General features: G+C 41.2%; 1 protein-coding gene across 9 annotated transcripts in view; it reads right to left on the bottom strand.

Moving 5' to 3' along the window:
• Positions 1–24,896, bottom strand: part of MAP7 (microtubule associated protein 7) — a 110,742-nt gene that overhangs the window by 45,705 nt on the left and 40,141 nt on the right. For 8 of the 9 annotated variants that reach the window (XM_030023119.2, XM_030023120.1, XM_030023121.1 and 5 more), the window contains 2 exons: positions 10,555–10,623; positions 5,166–5,243 (listed from right to left, as the gene is read on the bottom strand). In XM_030023119.2, coding sequence (XP_029878979.1) covers positions 5,166–5,243; positions 10,555–10,623 — 147 coding nt within the window. Of the gene's footprint in view, positions 1–5,165; positions 5,244–10,554; positions 10,624–21,669; positions 21,719–24,896 lie in introns of those variants that run through there. The other variant, XM_030023125.2, reaches the window with a different exon arrangement.

Genomic DNA, 24,896 nt, shown 5'->3' with positions numbered 1-24,896 from the left:
GTCATGGCAAACATGAATTGCACAGAAAAAAGCCAAAGAATTAATCTTTCAGAAGTGTTGGGATGGCATTTCAAAAAACAATGCCTTTCCTACAGTGAAGGAACTAAAAAATCCTTCCTTCATGATGGGGTGATTAGCTGAAATAGCATACGTGTCCCTGTGTGCCTTCTACGTTTTCTAAAGAAAGTTTCAAACCTAGACATGAATACACTAAGTTGAAAGGGGCATTTTTGTAGAAGCCTTTTTATTGTTTTCAATTAGGTAGCATAACATGATCCTCAAGAAACAGCAGATACCGACAGTCCCGCCACACATATGCTATACGTATCCAGACAACAAAAATGACAACACTCATCCTTCCTACTCTCTAAACTCGCATTAAAAAGAGGTAGACACCGAAGTGTGGTAAGTAGAATAAGACTGCTAAAATACCACTGCTAGGTGCAAGCAAATCCTCAAGAGTGCAGAGCACATACTGACCCATTATACCACAATGAAAACCACATCTATCACAGCACCCTGAACTTGAAAAAAATTAAAGCTTGAGAGCAAACAAAAGGGGAAAAAAACCCCAGGTCTTAAATCAACCCTCCTGTAACATAATCAAACATAATCATTATTAAACTAGTATTCCACATGATCTCAACAGAAGGGTCAAACAACTTAATTTTCATGAAAAGATGGATAATATGACCTCCTGCTGTCCAAGTTGCTGAAAGTACCAGCTCTACACTTACAGAACTGAACACTGTCTTATTTTTGGGGGGGCAGGAGGGGAGAGAATAATTACACTTGAGGTATTACTGAAATTCTCAACTTCTGCTTAAAAGGAAGCCTTTGCTAAACTTGACAGATCCCCTGAATCAAAAGGAGAGGAATTAAGTTTAAATCCAACTTAATTCTATTAAAAAAAAAAAAAAAATCCTTCCTTCAGTTGCTTTACTGTTGCATGGCTGATGTCCCAGTATTAACAAAATCCAACTCTAATTTTCAGTGAGACACATTTATGTAACAACATTATACAACTTGATTTTTAAGACAGACAGCTTAGGCATTTCTTTGCTATGGTTCACATGACATGAGTGACTGATTATCTAGGTTCTGCACTAAAAAAACCTCCAAAGCTTGCATGCCATTGTAAAAATCATTGCTTTGCTGTACTGGAATAGAAATCTCGGGAGACAGCTCCTAAATCATAACGTTAGCAGACAAATATACAGAAGAAAGTACAACGCGACTTTCAGTTTTCTTGTTAATTCAAAATAATTCTTCATGCGAGAACACACAATACACTCATATATATCAAAGGGACATGCAGAACTCTCCCATTTAGGAACGAAGGATTCCACGTCAAATTAAAAAAAACCCTACAGTTTGATGTTGCTTTTAAAATATGTCACACAGCCTGAAGAAGGATCACAGGCCAGCAGGAGAGCACCTGAAGAGTTGCACGAAGGAATTCCAGCCAGTAAGTCAGCTTCATCAGGGGCCCAACTTAAATGTCTCTGTGCAAACACACACAGCATGGGGAATAAACAAGAGGAGTTAGAGGCAGATGCACACCTGCAGGGCTATGATCTTACTGGCATCACACAGATGTGGTGGGATGGTTCCTATGACTGGAGTGTTGGAATGGAAGGATACAGGCTTTTTAGGAAGAACAGGCAGGGGAGAAGAGGAGGGCGTGTCACCCTCTATGTCAATGACCAGCTGCAGTGAGTACATGGAGCTCTGCCTGGGGATGGATGAGGAGCTGACCAAGAGCTTATGGGTCAGGATTAAAGGGAGAGCAGGGACAGGTGACATTATACTGGGGGTCTGGTACAGGCCACCCAACCAGGAAGACTAAGCAGATGATACCCTCTATAGGCAGATAGGAGCAGCCTCACGTTTATAAGCCCTGGTCCTCATAGGGGACTTCAACCACCCCAATATCTGTTGGAAGGACAAGACAGCAGGGCATAAGCAATGCAGGAACCCCTGGAACACGCTGATGACAACTTCCTTCTCCAAGTGATAGAGGAGCCATCAAGGAGAGGTGCTATGCTGGACCTTGTTCTCACCAATAAGGAAGGGCTGGTGGGGAATGTGAAGCTCAAGGGCAGCCTTGGCTGCAGTGACCGTGAAATGGTGGAGTTCAAGATCCTTAGGGCAGCGAGGAGGGCACACAGCAAGCTCGCTACCCTGGACTTCAGGAGAACAGACTTTCACCTCTTCAGGGATCTGCTTGGTAGAGTACCATGGGATACAGCCCTGGAGGAAAGATGGGCCCAAGAAAGCTGGTTAATATTCAAGGATCACCTCCTCCAAGCTCAGGAGCCTTGCATCCCAACAAAGAGGAAGTCAGGCAAAAATGACAGACAAAAAGGAAGCCTAAGAGAGGGTGGAAGCAAGGACAGGTAGCCTGGGAGGAATAGAGAAATTGTCTGAGCAGCCAGGGATCAGGTCAGGAAAGGTAAAGCCCTGATAGAATTGATTCTGGCCAGGGATGTCAAGGGCAACAAGAAAAGCTTCTGCAGGTATGTTGGTGATAAAAGGAAAACTAGAGAAAATGTGGGGCCTCTCCAGAAGGAAACGGGAGACCTGGTTACCTGGGACATGGAGAAGGCTGAGGTACTCAATGACTTTTTTGCCTTAGTCTTCACCTGCAAGTGCTCCAGTCACACCACCCAAGTCGCAGAAAGCAAAGGCAGGGACTGGGAGAATGAAGAACCACCCACCGTAGGAGAAGATCAGGTTTGAGACCATCTAAAGAACCTGAAGGTGCACAAGTCCATGGTACCTGATGAGATGCATCTGCGGGTCCCAAGGGAACTGGCAGATGAAGTGGCTAAGCTACTATCCGTCATAAAGGGAAGGGATGCCATCTAAGGGGACCTTGACAGGCTTAAGAGGTGGGCCCATGAGAACCTCATGAACTTCAACAACGTCAAATGCAAGGTCCTGCACATGGGTCAGGGCAATCCCAAGCACAAGTACAGGCTGGGCAATGAGTGGATTGAGAGCAGTCCTGAGGAGAAGGACTGGGGGGGTATTAGTGGATGAAAGACTGAATATGAGCCAGCAGTGTGTGTTTGCAGCCCAGAAAGCCAGTCTTGTTCTGGGCTGCATCAAGAGGAGCGTGACCAGCAGGTCGAGGGAGGTGATTCTGCCCCTCTACTCCACTCTCATGAGACCCCACCTGGAGTACTGTGTTCAGCTCTGGGGCCCCCAACATAAGCAGACGTGGACCTCTTGGAGCGGGTCCAGAGGAGGACCACAGAGATGATTGGGGTCTGGAGCCCCTCCCCTACAAAGACAGGCTGAGAGAGTTGAGGTTGTTTAGCCTGGAGAAGAGAAGGCTCCAGGGAGACCTTACAGCAGCCTTCCAGTACCTAAAGGGGGCCTACAGGAAAGATGGGGAGGGACTCTTTATCAGGGAGTGTAATGATAGGATGATAGGTAATGGTTTTAAACTGAAAGAGGGTAGATTTTGATTAGATGTAAGGAAGAAATTCTTTACTGTGAGGGTGGTGAGGCACTGGAAGAGGTTGCCCAGAGAAGTTGTGGATGCCCCATCCCTGGCAGTGTTCAAGGCCAGGTTGGATGGGGCTTTGAGCAACCTGGACTAGTGGAAGGTGGCCCTGCCCATGGCAGGGGAGTTGGAACTAGGTATCTTTAAGGTACTGTTGGTTTGACCCCAGGCCAGCAATTAAGCTCCACACAAATGCTCACTGTGTAAATAAACCCAAAACATAACACTATACCAGCTACTAGAAAGAAAATTAATTCTATCCCAGCCAAAACCAGGACAGGTCCCTTTCAACCCAAACCATTCTATGATAAAATGACACGTTTCTCAATGGAAGTCATGTCCTTCCAGTAACAAATATTCATTTATTAATAGCTAGAAAAATCAGAGTTCAGGAAAACTGAAAGCATCAGAGGAAAGCATCTCTCTCTGCACTTGAGTAAAGCACTGTTACTACACAAGGATCAAACCTGAAAAAAGAATAAATTCAAGACATGGAAGTGTCATCTATGATGAATGAATTAAAATAGGCCAGTAACCTCCATTTGCTCTTGAACCTGAAGGAACTTAGCCTAGACATACCATCAACCTCAACTCCAGGGGCAGCTTTTTAGGGATTGGCAAACATCCTGTCATGTTTTCCCTTGAGCAAGCCAAACCAAAGCTTTCCTTTTCCCCTCCAAAACAACCCTAGTGATTCATGCACGGCTAGTACAATGTTATAAGGTGCTGAAAAGAAGGAAGGATATTAATGCTATTAAGACCCAGATGGCAATAAATGGTGGCTCTATAGGTTAGAAAAAGCAGCATAACTCTGGCTGGAGTTATGATACAGTTTTATAAACTTAGAGAAGCTAGAAAGTGGAAATAAAGTACTTCTGTTTCTCAAGCCATAAGAACAATGTAGCATCCAAAGAAAGCATGGTGAACATGTAAAAAAATAACAGGAAATACTTGTGCTCCCCAACCTCCCAATTGCCACAGAATGTTGTGGCAGCCAAACATATAAATAGTTTTCAGAAAGCCATCAATTTGGCTTCACATAATTCTATAATTTTCTCACCATGACACTCAGTATACTGCCCATCACTAGCCGCTTGTTAAGTAACCTTCACCTTCACTATTCACTTGAACAGTGCTATACATGCTCATGCACAGGTGACATTTTATAAGATATTGAGCACATCTATTTGATACCTACTAAAGGTTTTACCTGAAACAAATCCAAGTTTATATAGAAAAATTCAAACCATACATTGGCAACATGTTCTGCAATTCTGTTTTATGGCAATAAAGGATGCATTCAACATATTAAGTAGTCTAATCTTAACTGGTAAAATATTTTAAAACTTCAAAATTCCATTTACACCAGTGAAGCTTCCTTGCATGATTTCAGGAATCAACCAATTTTTCATTCAGATTCACAAAAGTAATAGGTATGTGACAGGTATAGTAACGATGAATCCCAAGCTGTGCATGAATTAAAAGACCTAATTTAAAGATGTAATAGTGTATCTAGAATGACATTATTGCATATCTAGCACAATCAGTTTGCTGAATGCTCCTAAAAGCAAACTGTCAAAAACATTGCTTGCAGATGATAGTGCATTAAAAAAAACCCAAAGAATCAAAAACAGTACAGAGTAGGCCTTACCTAGCTGTTTTTCTCGTTCTTCCCTCCGTTCTCTAGCAAGCCGTTGCCTGTCATCAACCTTTAGTATTGTTGGATGATCTACAAATGGAGGGAGGGGGAAAATTAGGCATATAGCATAAAATCAAATAGTACCATAAACAAGCTTTTAGGGGAATGACCATTAAACCACTCTAGTTATTCTACTTTCAAAACAGATCACTTTTCCAGAAATCCATCTTATGAAAAAAAATGGAACAATTAAAAAAATATGAATACATTCTAACTATCAAGATGTAAAACACTCCCAAAGAATTGACTAAGTTGTAACTCTGAATTCCAAGCAAGAGTACTGCCTGTGAAAACCCAGGAAGAAGTTTTGTTTTGTTTCCAAGCCTATAACAACTTGATTGCTTGAGAGCATTCTGACAAAATATTGTCTATTATTCTATAACCTCTCTCCAAACTGCATCCACAGGAAATGCTATTACAATGCAGCACCCTCTTCCCACCAGTACTGCCTCAAAAAAACAATAATGCCTATTTCACGAGACCGAAGCAGCTCAGTACCCAAGCAAAACAGGCCACATCAAAACACTGTAGCAGTTCTGGTTGAGGAGATAGCATGGTATTGATCTCCACCGACGTTTGTGTGTGCATGTGTTAAAAGCTCTGGCAAATGCATTAAGACAGTGCATCACATGCATGGACTGGTATAATACCAGAAAAGTAAGATGCTAGTTTCCTCAACTGTCCTGGTAGATTGAAAGTTAGCTACACGATTTTAAAAATATCTGCAACTGGCCACTTGGATTACAGCAACGGGACTAAGGATAATATGAAAAATCTGTGTCAGAGCCCAGGCTTGACTATAAAAATTCAGGCTGCTCAGTGAGTTCTCTGGAAGACAACAAAATGCTAAACAGCTAGCATCCTACTTCCAGCCTCAGCAGTGGAGCTCTTCCAGACAAAAAGGGAACAAAATCCAAGTTACCAATTCATCTCAGCATGCTGCAAAAACTAATTTCCTGCTCATCCTTAGCCTGCTATGTTAAACCTGGAAAAGAGTAATTTTACGCTTTTTTCACTAGCACTGAAAAAGTCTCCTTTGAATAAAAACACAAGTAAAAAACCACACAGAAAAATCAAAAAGATTTCTGGGTATAAAGAAATGGTCTGATTTATTTTAGTATTGAGGGCAACTCAGTTTTTTAAGTGTTTTAAGATAAAGAACTACCTAGAATACCATCACCATGGAAGTGCACATAAAAACAAGACAACAGATCCTTTTCACTATTCAGTGCAAACACACAAGTAAGCAATTTGTACAAACACGTAAAGTCAGCCTATTTGTGTATAGACTGCATACCTATGAAAAAAGTTACTGGCAAAACAATACAATGGGTCATAAAAATGATGTTAAAGATATTTGCAAAAATAAATCCCTGAAGTGAGGATGTGCTAGACAGATTTTGAATAGTTATTTGAATTAGACGAAAAATCAGTAATGCGCATTTCATACTCTAACAGAAGTTTCTGCATCAGGATGACAGGATTTCTTGGATGAATGAGTTCACTGACGACTAGCTTCAGTTTATTCTTGAACTCTCATCAGTGAAAAACTATCATCTCAACAACCATCAGAGACTACAGCCCCAATTAATGGCATTAATAGCAATGCAAAATAAGAGCTGCAAGGAGAAAACCCATTGCATAATTGATAGGAAGAGGAACATTCAAACATGATAGCCCCAGTGAAAGGTGCAACAAGTGAACAAGTCACCAGCAAAGACAAAAGTAACCCATCACCCAGTTAGAGATCAAACCTTTAATGCTGGTTGAATAGCATACAGTGCTGCCATTTATGAAACTATGCCTAGCCATGCCATTGCATAGATTTGACTGATATAAGGTATAGATTAACATTTGGCTGATGTTAAGAAGTGTGCTGACTTGTGTGCAGTCTCTTCAGCATGCATACACAGGTCAAAAGGGTAATAATATTCCTTCTCTCTTGTGGCTGGCACGCAAGATTCACAAAACATGAATTTCTGTAGCATGAGTAATTAGTGCTAGTGGAATAATGCACATCCAATATGATTCCCCTGGAAAACAAGGATTCCCTTCAAGGGCTGTCAGCAAAGTCAATGTAACATCGAGTTGACAGAGAATGATGAGACACTGGGGAATAACGTAAAATCCTGCTTCTTTCAGAATGTACTATTCTCCTTCCAGGCTTTTTTTTTTTTCCTTTCTTGAGAGGATATTTCCCTATCGGGGAGAAGCAGCAATTCTTCAAAAAGGCAGGAGTGTTACATGGACAGGCAAACTGAAAAGGTCTCCCTTAAGAATTCCTAATTATAAGCAATGGAAGGAATAAAATAAATTTTTAAAACTGCCCTCTGCCATTCTGTTTGAAGATATCCAATTATTTTTTTTTATCACACACCTGATATTGTTCACGCACACACACACAGTACCTCCCCTCAAGACCCCAGGATGCTAGAACAATCCTAAAGAATTCACATTAAGTTGCAGGCTATGCAGAGTGTAAGTATGTCTTCAGTAACAAGCTGGTTTGCATGCATTTGGGATCACAGAGAACTAAATCAATACTGGCACAAAGATGGGGATAACACCTTTGTAGCAGACTGGTATTACCTTTGCTCTACTAGAAGCTGGAGCATACGTCTACTGGTGCAGATCTTACACTGTTAATTAAAATGTCTTTTCTAAGCCTTGAAAATGATCCTTCATAGTTTGGCTACAAGTCCAACCTCCAACAACTGCATTCTGAATTCATCTGATCTGCTGACACCCCCAGTACAAAGCTTCAATAGCTTCAAATTGTGGCAAAACAAGAAAGTTCACTGGGCCTGCTCCCCATTTTATTTCTCATGTCTCTGCTCATTAACAACCCAGCAGGCAAACACCTGGGGGACTGGCATTTCTTCTTGTTCAGTAGGAATACCAGGACAAACACACAAGGTACTTTGTACTTTCTCTTGCTTGTATTTGTCATCAGGCAATAGTTTTAAGTTGCTGCATAGGGAGATGGAAACATGTCATTTGCAATAAATCCTGCAAGAATTCCTTAGTTCATACAGAAATAATTGATAACTGGGCACATGCAAAGCCTTACAGAGAACACTCCAGGAAGACCCACATGCTGCTGTAGAAGTTGCAGTCTGGTTATGATGTAATGCATGTGAACTCACACTCAGCAACCTATTTCACTACACTTACATAATATACAAATGCTTAATATTATGCCTGAGAGGGATGTTTGGAGATTAAATAAGCCATAGTTCTATAAAGAGGGAATTAATTTTGTACCTATTGCTGGAAATTAAGCCTCTAAACTACATATGAAAACAGTATTTTTCCATAAACTTACAACACTTACTGTGAGTTCAAAATTATTTTTAAGAATTTACTACTTCATTTAAAAGAGCTTAGAAGCCATGAATGGTATTTCACAGGAATTCAGCACTGAAATGTCAGTCACTTCTGGTCCCTATTTACATTAACAAAAGGAAAACGCAAGCTTTTAAAATCTTCTATGTAATTAATCCTCACTGAACTCTTAAGCACAGTTGACATTTGTAGACATTAGGTTGTAATTTTGCTAAATTAGTAATTGTCACACATACTACATATGGCCAGTTTCTGTGGCTCAGGTAACTATCAGCCACATTCGGTGTGACTTCAAAAGCCAGACCACTACCATTCTTCATTTCGATCTATAATCCTCTCAACCTCTTCTCACAAATGGCTGCTTCCCTTCTGCCCTTGACTGCTAGGGTGCTAATTTCTTATACTAAAGAAACTAAAAGGGATATCAAGTGGAAAACAACAGCCAGTTTGCATGTTAGTTCACAGGGGTGCTGTGGGGAGAAAGAAATGTAAGCCACAGCATTATTTGAAAAGATGCATTGCTTGGATCTCAAACTCTCTTTCCTTTGTCTAGCTCCCTTTGCACTGCCATGCACACATTCAGAGTTGCCTTGGACTCCTAATATTTGTTCAGCCTGTAGACACCTTCAAGACAATAATGACATTGTTTATAGTGACAGCTGTCACTCCCGCTGCAAACTCTCTGGTTTGGTTTTTAACCAAAACAGTTTGACACAAGTTTCATATGCAGTCTAAAGAAAAAAACAACAACAACAAACCCCAAACAAACAAAAAACAAGCCACCAGCTCTCAGGAACTCTCTCTTCAACACGGACTCTCACCAGCTGGGTGCAGAGCTAAACCCTGCACATGTGCCTGTGCCCTCCCTCTCTCCAGCCACAGGAATTTTGTCTTTCTTTCTACACACCAGCATAGATGAAGGGAACATAGGAGCAGCTAGGACGCCCTCCCGAGAAATTAAAATCTGGATTAAACTACTGCAGGATAAAGTGGATATTGAACACTGTCCAACGCCAAGAGTTCTGGTTTTGCCATGGAAGTGGGTAATGTTACCTCCATTCTCTCCTATTTTTCCCATTGCCTTTCTGATTGAGAGCAGCCATGAATGCTGCGCTTTGTGCTGGATCCAGCACTGCCTGGCAGAACATGCAGGGTGTGATCTGAGCACAGACAGCACTGGGATTGCTTCCCTCTGGGGACATAGGCCAAAGGTACCCACTTTGGTGACAGAGAAGAATCTGTCAGTGCAGAACAGCCACTGAGCTGCCAAGCCTTCAAGGAGTTGAAAAAGGGGTCCTTACAGTGTGCCTAGTCCTCAGCAACACAAGCACCTATGCTTTCTCAGGCATCTAAAAAAGATCACTATTAACTGCATATTTTAAGCTTGGGTACCTGAATTGCAATACAGGCAGAATTTAGATATTTAAGTGCTCTTCTGGATCGTGGTCTAAGCACGCAAGTGGAACAGACTCATGGCATCAAGGACTACATTAAGCATTTTAGTACATAGACTTTCAACTGTGTAAGTGAACAGTGAATTAAATCCACACAACGTACCAATCAGGTATGGTGAAGTAACGACAAACATCTGCCTGCTGCATAGAGTATATTACAGAATATGGCATGCTTTGTAATAAGTGAAGAAATGTCTGAACAGAAGCACATTTATTTAAAGCTGTGAATCTTTGCCTACAGCAGATAATTCTCATGCAAGCACAGATGCATGTATAGTGGCTTCTGTTGCCTTATCTCACTTCCCAACCCTCATTCCTAATCTGTACTAAAATAAAAGATTTTTTTTCAGTTTTTCTTCTTTGCAAACAATCAGAGATTCCAGCCTAACTAAATATGATCAGTCACTGATACCAGTTTTGACTGAAACAGTAAGACAGGTATAAGACCATCAAACATTTTAAAAGTTCCTAAGACAACAGCTGTTTTTCATACACCATTGAGGCAAACAGCCTTATGGCATGAAGCATGTGGAATGGTGTACCTGGTTTAGTTCCAGTGTTGCTTTGTCCTGAAGTGACTTTCTTGTCTTGTATTTTAGAACCTTCAGCTGCTAAAATAAGGAAGAAAAGGAAAGAGATTAATTAACCATATTACTAAACAACAGCTCAACCACTCTATTATAATGCAACTTAAACATAGCCAAATTCCCTTTAAAACCAGACCGTTCTGGAATACCGCTTTAATACCATTCTACACCATTTTGCATAGAAAAACCCCTCAAGGTTACACAGAAAACATTGAAGCCACAATACAAGTTCCCCATTCAAGTTGAGGAAAGAGCTACAAAAAGATTTCATTTAGATTTCATTTTAACAGTGTTGTTTTTAATAAGGTGTATGTTTTTTTTCCCCATGCTATGCTAATGCTATACATGCAGCTAATTTTTCCTCTTCCTTCTCAGTGATGCTTTGGAAACCACTACTTCCAAAGGAACGGCAGCCTTTTTTTTTTTTTTTTTTTTTTTTTTAATTTAATTTCCCTTGGAGGAAGCTGAATTAATGACACTGATAAAAGCAAGTTAGTGGGAATAACAGAATGAAACTGCAGAGTGACTTCGAAGAAGCAAACATTCAAACATGTTGCAATGTTTGGATGCAATGAGGAAACTGTTGCTAAAGGTGACTTGCAGATCCTAGGTTTCTAAAGGTATGGTACAAGATACTGATAAAACTTCACAGACTCTTTGCAAATTACTAATGTATCCATTATGCAGAACTGAAGAGAGGACAATTTGTGACCTCAAAGAAATCTAATAAAGGAGATATTCCCATTATTTTCAATAGACTTTTGATCAGGCCCTGTCACTCTAGAAAGAGATAGTTCTAGGGCTCTGAATGCCCTTTCAAGAACCCTTTATAAAGAAAAACCAAAAGATTCATTATTATACTTCAAATCACAACCATACCCTTGGCTCAGCATCTATTTATAATTAAAAGCCAAGCCAGGAAATAAGATGCCATCATTTTCTCAGCTTACTACTCATCTTCATGTCCAGCAGCTCTACTATAGGAGCATTTAAGTCCAGAACACAGCAATCTGGGAAGAGTCTGAAGACAGACTGTAAGAATTCTAAGAATGCTTCCACAAACAGCTTGCAAGTATTTGCAAGCAAGGATAAAAAGACTGTTATATCAATAAAGCTTGGGGGAGGAAAAAAAAACCCCAAATTCATTTAAATTAAAATATCACTAGAAATTAAAGTTGGAAAAAACTGATTACTCCAGCTTTAAAAGCTAAACAGGCGTTACTGTATTAGATCCACTTTAGAAAACATAATTTTAGAAGTTTTTTCAGAACGCTCCAAGCAATTTCCTATGCTTGTCAGTTTTAGCAAAATACACTCAGGCCTTAGTGCCTCAGTGAATTCATTCCCTTCATGGCCTGACAAAAGTCTTTGTTTCCCCCTGTAATTCCTTCCACGGGCATGTTCCAGGATGAACATAAAGGATAAAAAGGTTATCAGGAGGAACCTATATGACACTTAACGTACCTTTTTTGCAGGTGAGGGAAATAGAAAAAGTGTTTAGTGTTCAAGAGCAATGTTTTGCTGAGAGCAGCGTTCAAAAAATCACATCATCTCACAAAAAAAAATCATGTGTGAAATTTTAAATAATTGTCAAAAAAAGACACTCCCCACCCTGACAACTGTGTTAAGTCTCTTGTTATCAACAGAAATAACTACTGTTCAATATCTACTATTAAAATATCAATTCCAAATCACAGTAAGAATTGTCATACCTTAAAGGCAGCCCAACAAAAGATTTTAGTATTTTGCCATTTTAAAGGCCTCATGCAAAGGATTAGTTTGACCTACAAGTAGACGGACTGATTTTTGGCAAGATAATCTGAGCAACACTGAACACTTGCATCTCCAGGCTTTGTAGGATTATCAAAACCCATACTTTTTCCTCTCAGTGTTCCAAATGGGTGGTACCAAGCCTGAAAAAAAGTGTTTTATTCACCAAAGTGCATTTAAATTCTTTATATCTTACTATGACCTTAACTTTGGGGTGTGGGGAGAGAAAAAAACCCAGACTTTCCTCCTGCCTGAATCAGCCATTCAGAACATTCTCAGAAAAAGTCCCACTGTAATGCATGGGGAACCTACATCATGATTCCAATCAGCCTGGCCTACGGCATCACATAGAAGAGGAAACTGTTATAAAATAGTAAAAATATGGTTTCTGAGCATGAGCAAGAGCACTGATGTTCTAATAGCTTCAGCACAAGTTTGTCTGCATATCTCATACAGTGCACATGCATTATTTGCCTCAAGCATTGCACCACGGGATTATGCACTACTCCATTAACTTCAGAATAATGGTTTAAATGCCAAACAGATAATAAGTTTGTAACAGAGCCTAGGTACACAGAGTAATATTTTGTCCATATTTCTTCTTGTCTGACATTTCCTTGGAATATTTTGTGACACAATTTGAGTACACATTCATATGACCACTCATATGACAAGTGATGAAGAACAGATGGCACACTCATGAATTTTAATGATGCTGGATATCAAATAAGAATTGGCACAAGTATTTAGTAACTAGTGTAGGTGTGCTCCCACATAAAATACCTCTTGCTCTAAGATACAAACATTAATCAGACAGCGAAACATCTAAAATACAAACTTAAATATTGACAACACTAGTTCCAGCAAGACTCAACCTAACACATGCCAGGAGAGACATCATTCAACTACCTAATACTAGTTCTGCTGCTTATCTTGAACCACTAGGTTTACATGGAGGGAATAAAAGTTGCATAAAGAAGCGTTAGAAATAAGAGGATATTTTAATGGAAACTTAAAAGGCTGAAGACAGCCTGGGCAATAGCGTAGATATATTGGGGAAGACAATCACAGAATCCAAGTTGCTGAGGCTGGAAGGGGATCTCCGGAGATCATCCAGTCTATCCCCTTGGCTCAAAGTGGGGTTGCCTTGAGCAGGTCATGCCCAGTTGGGTTTTGAATATCTCTAAGGATGGAGACTCCACAACTGCTCTGAGCAACCTGTGCCAGTCTTTGACCACTCTTCACAGTAGACAAGTTTTTCTTATGTCTGAATGGTATTTTCTGTATTTCAGTTTTGTGCCCATCATCTCCTGTCTTGTCCCCATGTGCCACAAAGAAAAGCCTGGCTTTGTCTTTTATGCCACCCCATCAGGAATTTTCTGATATGTAGTTCTTCTGATTTTTTTTTTTCTATTCTAGTATTTTTGATGTTGAACTGAAACGCTAAGTGATTTGCCCAGAGCCACACAAGAACCACATGGCCCACCCATCCCAGTTGAAGGAGAGCTTATATGGGTAAACACTCCACCTCAACCTTACACTGATGGGAAAAGCTGTAAAGAGCTGCATCACCCCACCTTCACTTTGCAAGGACCTGTTTCAGTGAACGGTCTTCCAACAGCCATCCACAAATGAACTCTCCAAACCAGGATGCTCTGGTCAGTTATTAACTTGCTCTTTGGCCTTCCTCCCCAGGTGAGATGCTATCTAACATCCATCCTCTTGGATAACACTTTCAGATAAGAAAGTCTGATGAAAAGCTTTGTCTAAGTGGGACCCTACAAGGGCTTAAAAATATGCGACTTTACCTACCTATCCAGTGTGTGTGTATTTCAGAGACTACATAGAAATCATCCACTAACTGAAGCACTGGAAGGATCAACACCCTGTTTTCTTTCTAACACATCAATGCAACTATGTTATTGTGGTTGGAAGGCTCCCCTATTTTTTAAAGGTAAAAGTATACATTTTAAAGTTAAAAGTAATTTTTAAATTGAGCTGGATTATCCATCTTACTTCAGCTATTCTTAAGTGCTCAGTGACTGGGTAGCAACTGATGGTGATAGAGCATTGGCCTGGTGTAAGGATTGGTCTGAACTTACTACTTCTATTGACTAAAGCAATATCCCTATTACTATATAACTACAACTTTATGCTCAACATTATCTAACATGTCATCCAAAGTCACTGATGTAAAAAGCTGCAGCAGCTCACTACAGGTTAGTGAAACTCCAATTTGACAAGAGATGAGCTTTGACAAAGCTGCTTCAAACTTGTGGAATAGTCTGCTTCAACTGCCAGAAATACAGATTCCTTAAAGAAGTCAAATACTTTCTCCCTTCAATTTTCAATGAGTTTTTCCTCACTCCTTTCATAAGACCCTGAGTGGGAATCAAAAAGTACTTAGCTCCTCTCCCTCAGCTCTGCCATTACTATATGGCATACTATGAAATGGAAAACTAGACCTCAGTTTCTCTATCTGGAAGTGGGGGTGGTAGCAGGGGGCAGGGGAAGAGAGAGATGTACTGCTACTAAATACATACGCATTTGTAAACACTGAGCTCTGAAGTAAAAACAGTTGCAGCACAGAATTCAGTATTTAAACATTCCAGAGGCAAAGTTGAAAGGGGTGTGTAAGGCTGACCAGTGCTGGGGAAGATCTCTGTAGGTTCAGCTTTTTGTTTTACTGTGAACCAAGGCAAGTGCGAAACTGGCAGGTTATTCCTAAAAAAGAATTTTTGTGATGGAAATTAATTCTATTCACAAATCCATGATCAGTTCTGATCATGTTTATGTGTTCACATTCAGTCAGGTTTAATCAATGCTTCTAGTATCAGGATGAGTACAAGCTCTAGAAAGACTGATAAGCAATTTCATATAGGATGTCAGTTTTACCCCATTTCTCATACAGCCATTATAATTACACTCAGTCACTTCCCACAGCAGCTAAGATTTCCTGTCCCGAGTATCGGTACCAAAGCCTATTTTCTAAAAGGGAAAAACCCCACATTTTATAACAGCAAGAAGTACTTTAAAAAAGCTGTTCCATGATCAGTTTCTGTCAGATACACTGTAAGGTTATTAAAGGCATTTTTTCTAAGGTGTTCCTCTTGGTGTAAAGAAATCAGCTATCCAGCTTCTCCAAAGAAGGTCTGTGTGAGCAGAAATAGGAATTACTAGCAGTGGGAAGCAAAACAAGTGCAAAGAGAAATCCTATCTTAAGAGATGCAAAGCTGAAGAAAAGTCTCAGAGGAAACCTTGAAAAAGGAGGAAACTATAAGCTTTTAGTGCTTCTTTACCTGCCAAGTAAGCTCTGGTCAAAGACGACTGGCCTGAGAGACTAAGCAAGACAGCACATCCAATGGGAAAAGGCTGACTGAGAAGCAGAGCCCCTGGGAGGGTGTCCTAGAAAGCAGGAGGAACATTCGCCCAGACCCTGGAAAAGCTACAGAATACCAAGGAAATACTGAGCTGGCATTTTGACAGGCTTTAAGGAAAAAAAAAAAAACAAAACAAAACAAAACCACAAGAGCTGTGCGGATTACAAGCATCTGCTTTTCAGACTGTGGCAAATCAAGTGCATATTTGCACAACATGAACCAGCCATCCCCAGTGAGGCGAGTGGCAAACCAGAGCCCCCACAGCAACCTGAAAAGAAGATGTTAAAGCTCTGTTCAGTTGAGGAAGGACATTAGCCACAGAGCAGAGGCAGCTGTACTATTGGGTCTCTGCTTCCAGAAGTGGAATCTTCAACAGATGCAATGCAGTGGGAAGGAACATTTGGGGACCACAAGCAAAAGATGGTGCTTGGACCCGTGTCAAGGTCAGGACATGCACAGCAGCCCCATAGAACTGCACCCTAGCAAAAAAAGGGTCTGAAAAGGGGAACTGTACAAGGGCTGTGCTCTCATCCATAGCTGTGCAAACACAGGTAAGCCCCAAGCATGCAGACAGCTATGTGTGCCTGACAGTTCAGATATGCCTCTGGGCAATAGGTGCACTAAGCAGCAAAGAGGAGTTACCACCTTCCAGTTTCTTGCTCTAATTCCACAAAAGTGAGAGACAGAAGTATTGAAAAACAGCCGGGAGAAAAAAAGGAGTAGCTGGAATGGAGGAGGAGGGACTAAAGGGAAAAAAGAAAAAAAAAAAAAAAAAAAATCTAGCTACTCTGTCCCTGCCACTTTTCACCTAATCCCCCCATTTGACTGAACAGCTATTTAACTGTCAAAGAGTGCTGGGGGTATGTGTTGGGAGATAGAGAAGGCATCCAAAGTGACAACTGGAACAAACTAGTACCTCAGTCAAAAACTGTTGCCAATACGTAGCAGAGGAAATCCAGCATTAAACTGGGAAATTTAGAACAGTGTTAACTGAGAACTGCTACATTCTTTACTCATTTACTCCAATTCTGCTACCTCCAATTACTTCCTTATGAACATTGCTCAAAAAAAAAAAAAAACCAACCCCAAACAAAAAAACACTCTTTAGTTCACATGCTTATTTTATATAGCATTTTATGTCCAATATGCACAATGTAAAAATGCACAGTTTGAACTAGTCAGAATTAAGTAGAGAACAGAGCCTCCTAGGACTGCATAAGCAAGAATGAAGAAGTGGGGCTATCCTAGGCAGTTTTATCTAGCTACTGGGAACGGAGGCTGGCTAGCACATCAATCAAATCAGAGGTATTGCTGTGCTGAGTGGAGTGTGTTGAAAGTGCAGATACAGGTCAAAGCTGACAGTTTATTAGCTTAAATGCAGAACCACATTAAGACCAAAATCCTGAATACCTGACTTGGAAAAAGAATCTGAGCATTCAGCAACTGGCTGTTCAATTCTAAAGCAACAGCACTTAACTTTAAGACTAAAGAGTCTCTCTAATGGCTAAACTGGAGTGTTTATCCTACTAACAATTTCATGTAAGCCACGATCCAGGGGCTGGGTACAGGGAAAACAAAGTTCAACATGAATAAAAGCCTTCCCACTGTTTGTGACTTTTGCCTCTTCTTACATCCACAGCTTACGAGTAAGACTTTGGTAATATGTACACATGTAAAAGCTACTCCGTATTTACCGTAAAATATATCTTGCAAGTCTTTAGCAGTTCTTACTCTTTGTATTATCAAGTGTCCATATATATACTTAGACAAACAATATACTAAGTAATATTTTAGTGCCATTTATTGCTCTAGAGTTAAGTACTGCATTCATTCCATACTTGCACTCCATACTTATCTTTTACTTGTATTTTAAAACTGGAAGCTTGGGAACAAAGGACAGTGATCTCTCCAGAGATAAATAGGTCTGAAAGTCCTATGGCTGGCCAAAAATTACCAAGATGCGTGCAGCTCAGCTGATAGATAAAAAGGTAAAAACCAAGCAGCTGGATGTTTAACATCAAAATCTTCAGAGTAAGTCAGGGCAAAGTTATGATCTGCTCCCCTCATCAGAAAAGTGGGAGGCAATAAGTCTTAAAAAATACACCCCCCCCCCCTCCCCCCCACGCACACTTGTTAAAGACTATAATTTTCACAAAATCCACTTGTCAATAAGAACTCTGAAACTACCCCTCAAGAAGAGCTTGGGGAGAAGCAGCCTGGCAATCTGTTCCAGCCCAGCTGGAGACGTTTTCTGGTACTGCTGCACTGTACTTGAAGTTGGACTGACCTCGGATAGACCAACTTCCTTACGCTCCTGCTTCTACTAGCTGTGTCTGAGCTGAACACTGAGTCAAGGCTACTCCTTGCTTTCATTTATTCACTGTGTGAGCACACTTTGGAGCCCTAATCTTGTTCAGGACCCGAGGTGCTTTTTCATGATATTACTATAAACCAGTGCTTTAAGTGTACCAAAATTACACAGTTACCAGTGCTATCTTTGCTTTTGTAAGCTCTCATGCACATATACATACGAGTTACCAAAGTAAAGTCCTTCAAAACAAGATAGCAAGAAACTTCTTACTTTCAACTAACACATGCTTCAATACGACCCTGCTGAGAAGCATGGAAATGGATCAGAGAGGTCCAAACACAAAAGCTTGAACACAAAACCAAATCATTTCCTTTTCTTATAACTGAAATTCATTTGTATGTACTGCTCAGAACAGCTGTGTCCGAGATGTTTACTCTGACACTTGAATGATGCAGGAACACAGGACCTAAGCATCAGCATTTTATTCATATAAAACACCTCCTCCCCTTCTCATCTGCAACAACAACTTAAAACTTCCCTTCCCTCAGGAAGTAATAAGTGGTGGCTTGTGAGTTGCTGCTGGCCTCCAAAGAGCAAGTAGCATGCCAGCAATCAGCTCCTATCCACAGACCATTCTGAAGCAAACTTCATCCTTCAAAAATTTTGCTGCAGAGCCCTTCCTATGCAGCAGATGTGCCGTCCTAGCAGCCAGCAGATGCTCCCTGAGCAGTTGCTGAGGAGAGGAGCAAACCAGCACAGTAGAAAACCCCTACTCTCAGTCACTATGGACAAAGAGCTTCCGGGTGTCTCTGGGAAGGCTCGGAGACGGGTTCAATGTGGAGTTCAGCTGGGAGGCCCAGAGCAGTGCTGGGGGTGAGCTCAGAAATCAAGATTTTTTTAGCACAACAGAATGCAAAAACAAGGGAAATATCCAGGGATGGGCGGACAGTAGGACTGAGTGATAGGTTGCAGGAGGGACAAGAAGAGAATCAGAGGATTCCGATTGTAAGAGAGGCCTGCATGACATTAACATGCATTTCGCAGCAGTTTAGTCACAAGATGTGAGCTTTTTAGGGGAGGGGGGAACCAAGACACTCATGGCGCACTGTCTTTCTTTCTCGGTAATCCTTTGGGGAAGAGCATGCAGATAGGAACAGAACTGTAGCATCAGGATAGAAAGTCTACACTCTGCACACTTATTGTCAAGTCCCCTCTACTACACCCAAAAAACCCCAAGCCACCTTAAAAGCCCTGGTGTAGATGGTTCATAATGAGACACTAGAAAGATTTCCCTACCAGAGCTACCACTTCAGAAGAAAAATAGAAACAGATCCAAACCAACATCCTCAGGCTTCTTAATTTAAATGCTTCAGAAAACTGTTAGCAAAATCACAGAATGGTTTGCATTGGAACAGACCTTAAAGATCATCCAGTTCCAACTCCCCTGCCATGGGCAGGGCCACCTTCCACTAGTCCAGGTTGCTCAAAGCCCCATCCAACCTGGCCTTGAACACTGCCAGGGATGGGGCATCCACAACTTCTCTGGGCAACCTCTTCCAGTGCCTCACCACCCTCACAGTAAAGAATTTCTTCCTTACATCTAATCAAAATCTACCCTCTTTCAGTTTAAAACCATTACCTATCATCCTATCATTACACTCCCTGATAAAGAGTCCCTCCCCATCTTTCCTGTAGGCCCCCTTTAGGTACTGGAAGGCTGCTGTAAGGTCTCCCTGGAGCCTTCTCTTCTCCAGGCTAAACAACCTCAACTCTCTCAGCCTGTCTTTGTAGGGGAGGGGCTCCAGACCCCAATCATCTCTGTGGTCCTCCTCTGGACCCGCTCCAAGAGGTCCACGTCTGCTTATGTTGGGGGCCCCAGAGCTGAACACAGTACTCCAGGTGGGGTCTCATGAGAGTGGAGTAGAGGGGCAGAATCACCTCCCTCGACCTGCTGGTCACGCTCCTCTTGATGCAGCCCAGAACAAGACTGGCTTTCTGGGCTGCAAACACACACTGCTGGCTCATATTCAGTCTTTCATCCACTAATACCCCCCCAGTCCTTCTCCTCAGGACTGCTCTCAATCCACTCATTGCCCAGCCTGTACTTGTGCTTGGGATTGCCCTGACCCATGTGCAGGACCTTGCATTTGGCGTTGTTGAAGTTCATGAGGTTCTCATGGGCCCACCTCTTAAGCCTGTCAAGGTCCCCTTAGATGGCATCCCTTCCCTTTATGACGGATAGTAGCTTAGCCACTTCATCTGCCAGTTCCCTTGGGACCCGCAGATGCATCTCATCAGGTGCCATGGACTTGTGCACCTTCAGGTTCTTTAGATGGTCTCAAACCTGATCTTCTCCTACGGTGGGTGGTTCTTCATTCTCCCAGTCCCTGCCTTTGCTTTCTGCGACTTGGGTGGTGTGACTGGAGCACTTGCAGGTGAAGACTAAGGCAAAAAAGTCATTGAGTACCTCAGCCTTCTCCATGTCCCAGGTAACCAGGTCTCCCGTTTCCTTCTGGAGAGGCCCCACATTTTCTCTAGTTTTCCTTTTATCACCAACATACCTGCAGAAGCTTTTCTTGTTGCCCTTGACATCCCTGGCCAGAATCAATTCTATCAGGGCTTTACCTTTCCTGACCTGATCCCTGGCTGCTCAGACAATTTCTCTATTCCTCCCAGGCTACCTGTCCCTGCCTCCATCCTCTGTAGGTTTCCTTTTCGTATTTGAGTTTCTCCAGGAGCTCCTTGTTCATCCACACAGGCCTCCTGTCATTTTTGCCTGACTTCCTCTTTGTTGGGATGCAAGGCTCCTGAGCTTGGAGGAGGTGATCCTTGAATATTAACCAGCTTTCTTGGGCCACCCTTCCCTCCAGGGCTTGATCCCTGGGTATGGTTATACCATTAAAACTCCAATCAAAATCCTTTTGTAACAAAATGTTCTAATTAGCAACACTGATAAAATTATTTTTAAAATATTTACAAGGTTCTGCCTATTACTACAGCAGTGAAGCAGTAACAACTGTGACGCGTATGAATTCTCTAAAAGGCTTAGATATAACGCATTCCAGTAAAACTAAGATCTACATTTCCGTTTTGAAAGAATAAAGAGATGTGCCTAATTTTGGTTAGGTGTCTCCTGTTAAGGGAAGTAGGTCAAGGGAACTGTTGACGGAACTCGGGTGAAGCAAAGACTACTTCCAGACTATAGACCAGTTTGCTATTTTTAGTAGAGGTAATACAAGTCTTCACAATTTCAGATATAAGTGTTTTGAAATTTCCATCATTAGCAAATGGAAAATGCCTATTCTTTTAAAGTCTAAACAGTAGTACTTACACAGTACATTTGCAAGTTAGAGGTTTGACTGAGAACAGTGACAGAACATCTATATTTCATTTCTACTCACTGAAACAGTAAAGCAAAGTTCATGCCTTAAACACGCCTATGAATAATTTTACATTAAAATATTTTCAATTCTTAGAAGTTAAAGCTGAAGTACATCTTTTCATACTTCCAAAACTGTGGAACTCAAGGGTCTGGTTTGCAAATATAAATAAATTAAAAAGACATCAAGCTGCAGTGACCATCCCAGTTCTTTTTGCTCTGGCACTTATCACAGAAGTCTACCATCAGAGTTGCCATACAGAGCACTGTTGCTACCGTTCTTCATCTCTGGTGTCCTGGCTGAGCTAAGTAGAAATGAAAACTAATCAGCATTAGTGTTTACTACTCATGAAATAGTACAGAGGTTGCCATTGTTTTCACCATATTGTAGACTAGGAAAATAAACAGATGATTTAAAACTGTCACAGCTAATTCAGCACTAAATTGTGAAACACTAAAAACAGAAGCATAAGTAGATTTCTTTGGAAACAATCCACAGACGTAAAACTGGATTACACAAATAACTACAGGGAAAGGGACAAATTTTTTTAGATTAAAATTGTGTAACTGCTCTATTGGGAGATGCATATTTATAAAAGATTACTTTTGGCTGACTATGTTGGCTTTAAAAAGCATTGCATCCTAAAATATTAAATAAAGCAGGAGAACATACTAAACTGAGTGCCTTTGTAGGGAGAGCCCTTATGCCGCTAAGAGTCTCTTAAAGATGAGAAAAGAAACAAAATAACTGTAACAGCATTTACAAAAAAGCTGACATATTATTTCTTCTGGATAATTATATTGCATCATCTGACTGCAATATAAAACAATGATATCAACATAAAAGAACCACTGGATAAAAGGTCCCTGTTATCTGCTGAAAAAGCCTGTGCTGTGAGGTAGTGGTTCTGCAGCTGATCAGAAGGCTGGCAAGCCCAGCCAGATACAGATGAGATACACGAAAGGAAGTTTTTAATTACACATCACCAAAATAAAAGCTGAAATGCCACCGCCTGAGGGCATGCAGGGCAACCTCAGTTCCAGATACCCAGCATTTCATGCTGTGCAGCCTGTCTTAGGCCATGTGCTCTTCAAACACTAAGACTGGGCAACATGCAACCTGCAGTGATTTATTTGCGACCCTGTTGCTCAAGGGCAAAACACTTTCAGCCAAGGTGCAAGAGTACCCGCTGCCTCTCCTCCTCAGACTTTTGACTGCTGCAGGTAGCATTTGCTACTAAGATGTCAGACAGATCCCCACATCCAGGACCTGTGCCAGTGTATTGTTGTAATAGTCGTACATGGAAGGTCACCTCAGAGATTATGAAATGGAGCACCTTACATTTTTGTAGCTGAAAAACTTTTCTGGACTTCAACTAGAGAGCTTGCTCCAAACTATAAGGTAATGCCTGCGAGTATTTCCAAGTCACAATGAAGCTTGTACCTGCCACTGAGATCTGGAGAATTAGGCACAGACTAGCCTGCTTTCAATATCACACTGATACCAAGGTCAGATTGCTTGAGCTGGGGAAAGCAACTTGAGTATTAATTATTTGATATCCCTGTTCAGAGGGCACAATGATCAAAACATATTTCAGGCTTTGAGCTCTACAAAAACACAGACAGCAACTGTAGTAAAGTGACTATGGGGATGGAAAGAAGGGGAAAAGGGATACTTTGCTGTACATTTCTCTATTAAAGCAATTTGATCTTGAGATCTAAACATTTTTAAAACCAAGGCAATCTCTTTGCTATCAGCTTTGCAATAAGAGAAGGTAATGATTTCCTTCCCCCAAAAGTAAAAAGTAGAATAAAACAAAACATTCTTTTGATGCAATATGTATTTTTAACTAAAATGAATATGTAACAAAATGAACAATATCTACAGAATAATTTAGGAGACTCCCACAAGCTCCCAGACCAACACAGTGCTTTCTTCTTACCAGCCCACTGACATACACAAGCCATCGCATCCCTACTGAGCTCAGTGCATACCCATGCTTTCCTCTACTCTTTCAACTCTTCCCAAATTTGTTCAGGCTGCACTAGTCTGACAGGACTTAATGCCACGTGCACTGAGGTTCATAGCTACCATCCCAGTGACTTCACATTTAAGATACAGAACAGGCCCGGAACAGTGGTACTTCTGCCATGGCAACATACTGATCATTCAAAAGCAAGGCACAACAGTTTTTGTCTCACAGTAATTAATCCATTTCTACAGTAACAGAGTGATCCTGTTGCCATAGGGGGACATCCCTATATACACATACCATATTCAGGTGCAGGTACAGGTGCCCTGTGTAAGAGCAAACACTTGTTGTCTTTACTGACATCTCAGACTGCTGAGCTTTGCTCTTGACAGGTGAGGTTTAGGCCACGGAAGCAAGGTGAGGCTTTGGAACTGCTTTTTTCTATAGGGAGCAAGTTCAGATAGGTACTGGCTTTCTGGACATTATACAGAAGAGAGATTTCAGCAGCTTATTTTTCTGCTTTAATAATCTGTCTCCACTCTGTGTGTAACCGCAGGCATACTCTAAATTCTAGGGTGCTTCTAGCATTTCTGCCCCACCCCCAGAAGGGCTGCAAGTGTTTTAGAGAGGCATAAAACACTGCAAAAGTGAAGTGATAGGAACTTTGTAAGCAGAAGAATGTTCAAAAATAGGACTATTCCCCTTCAAAATCTTCTTTCTAGTTAGGTTACTCTGCATTGTCACCTTACACAACTATGCAAGTGAGACCTACAACACAGGTGTCCCACTGCATTACTTTTAGGACACATTGACCAGCTCCCTTACCTTCTGGGTAGTGAGCTCTTATCAAATCTTTTACCAAAGAATCAGTAAAAATAAGGATGTTCAAAACACAAGAAGGGAGGATATATAGGGAAAAAAAGAAGTAGTAGCATTGTTTAACCCTCACAGTCTAAGGCATTTAGTGCTCAATGCAAAGGAGCATGGAGTAAAATTGACTATAATTGGCTATAGAAGCCGCAGAGATTTCTGCAAAATACAGCTTCTTCAATAATGAAGTACCACGACCTTGTTTACTATGGAAGAAGTTCATTGCTATGTGTGTTTCATCTCCTTACTCAGCACCCTGAGCTAACTCAGGTACCGAAAGTAGGAGAGCCTTGTCAACACCAGACTCGAACACAGGAGCTCATCTTGGCTGAAAAGCCAAGTTAAGCATTCCACTGAGATAGCTACACTGCTCCTGGTACTTAGTTATCTTCACACAACACCGCATCAGGCCACTTGGATTTATGCCTGGGACATCTGCTGGGATTTCTCTTCCAGAGAGGGGTAAATTCTAGACCACCTGCAAGTTAGTGGGACCAATACAAGTAACATAGGTAACTGTTTCACTGCTGCAGTTTCTTGGGCAAGCTCTGCAAAATTTGTGAGCTGCAGAGATGTTCAGAGTCCTCCTTCCAGCCTTAGAAAAATAAAACAGG

Source organism: Aquila chrysaetos, chromosome 8 (genome assembly GCF_900496995.4).
Source record: "Aquila chrysaetos chrysaetos chromosome 8, bAquChr1.4, whole genome shotgun sequence".
NCBI classification, from domain to species: domain Eukaryota; kingdom Metazoa; phylum Chordata; class Aves; order Accipitriformes; family Accipitridae; genus Aquila; species Aquila chrysaetos.
The sequence above is the reverse complement of the archived record's forward strand: the minus strand, read 5'-3'. Positions and strand labels throughout refer to the sequence as shown.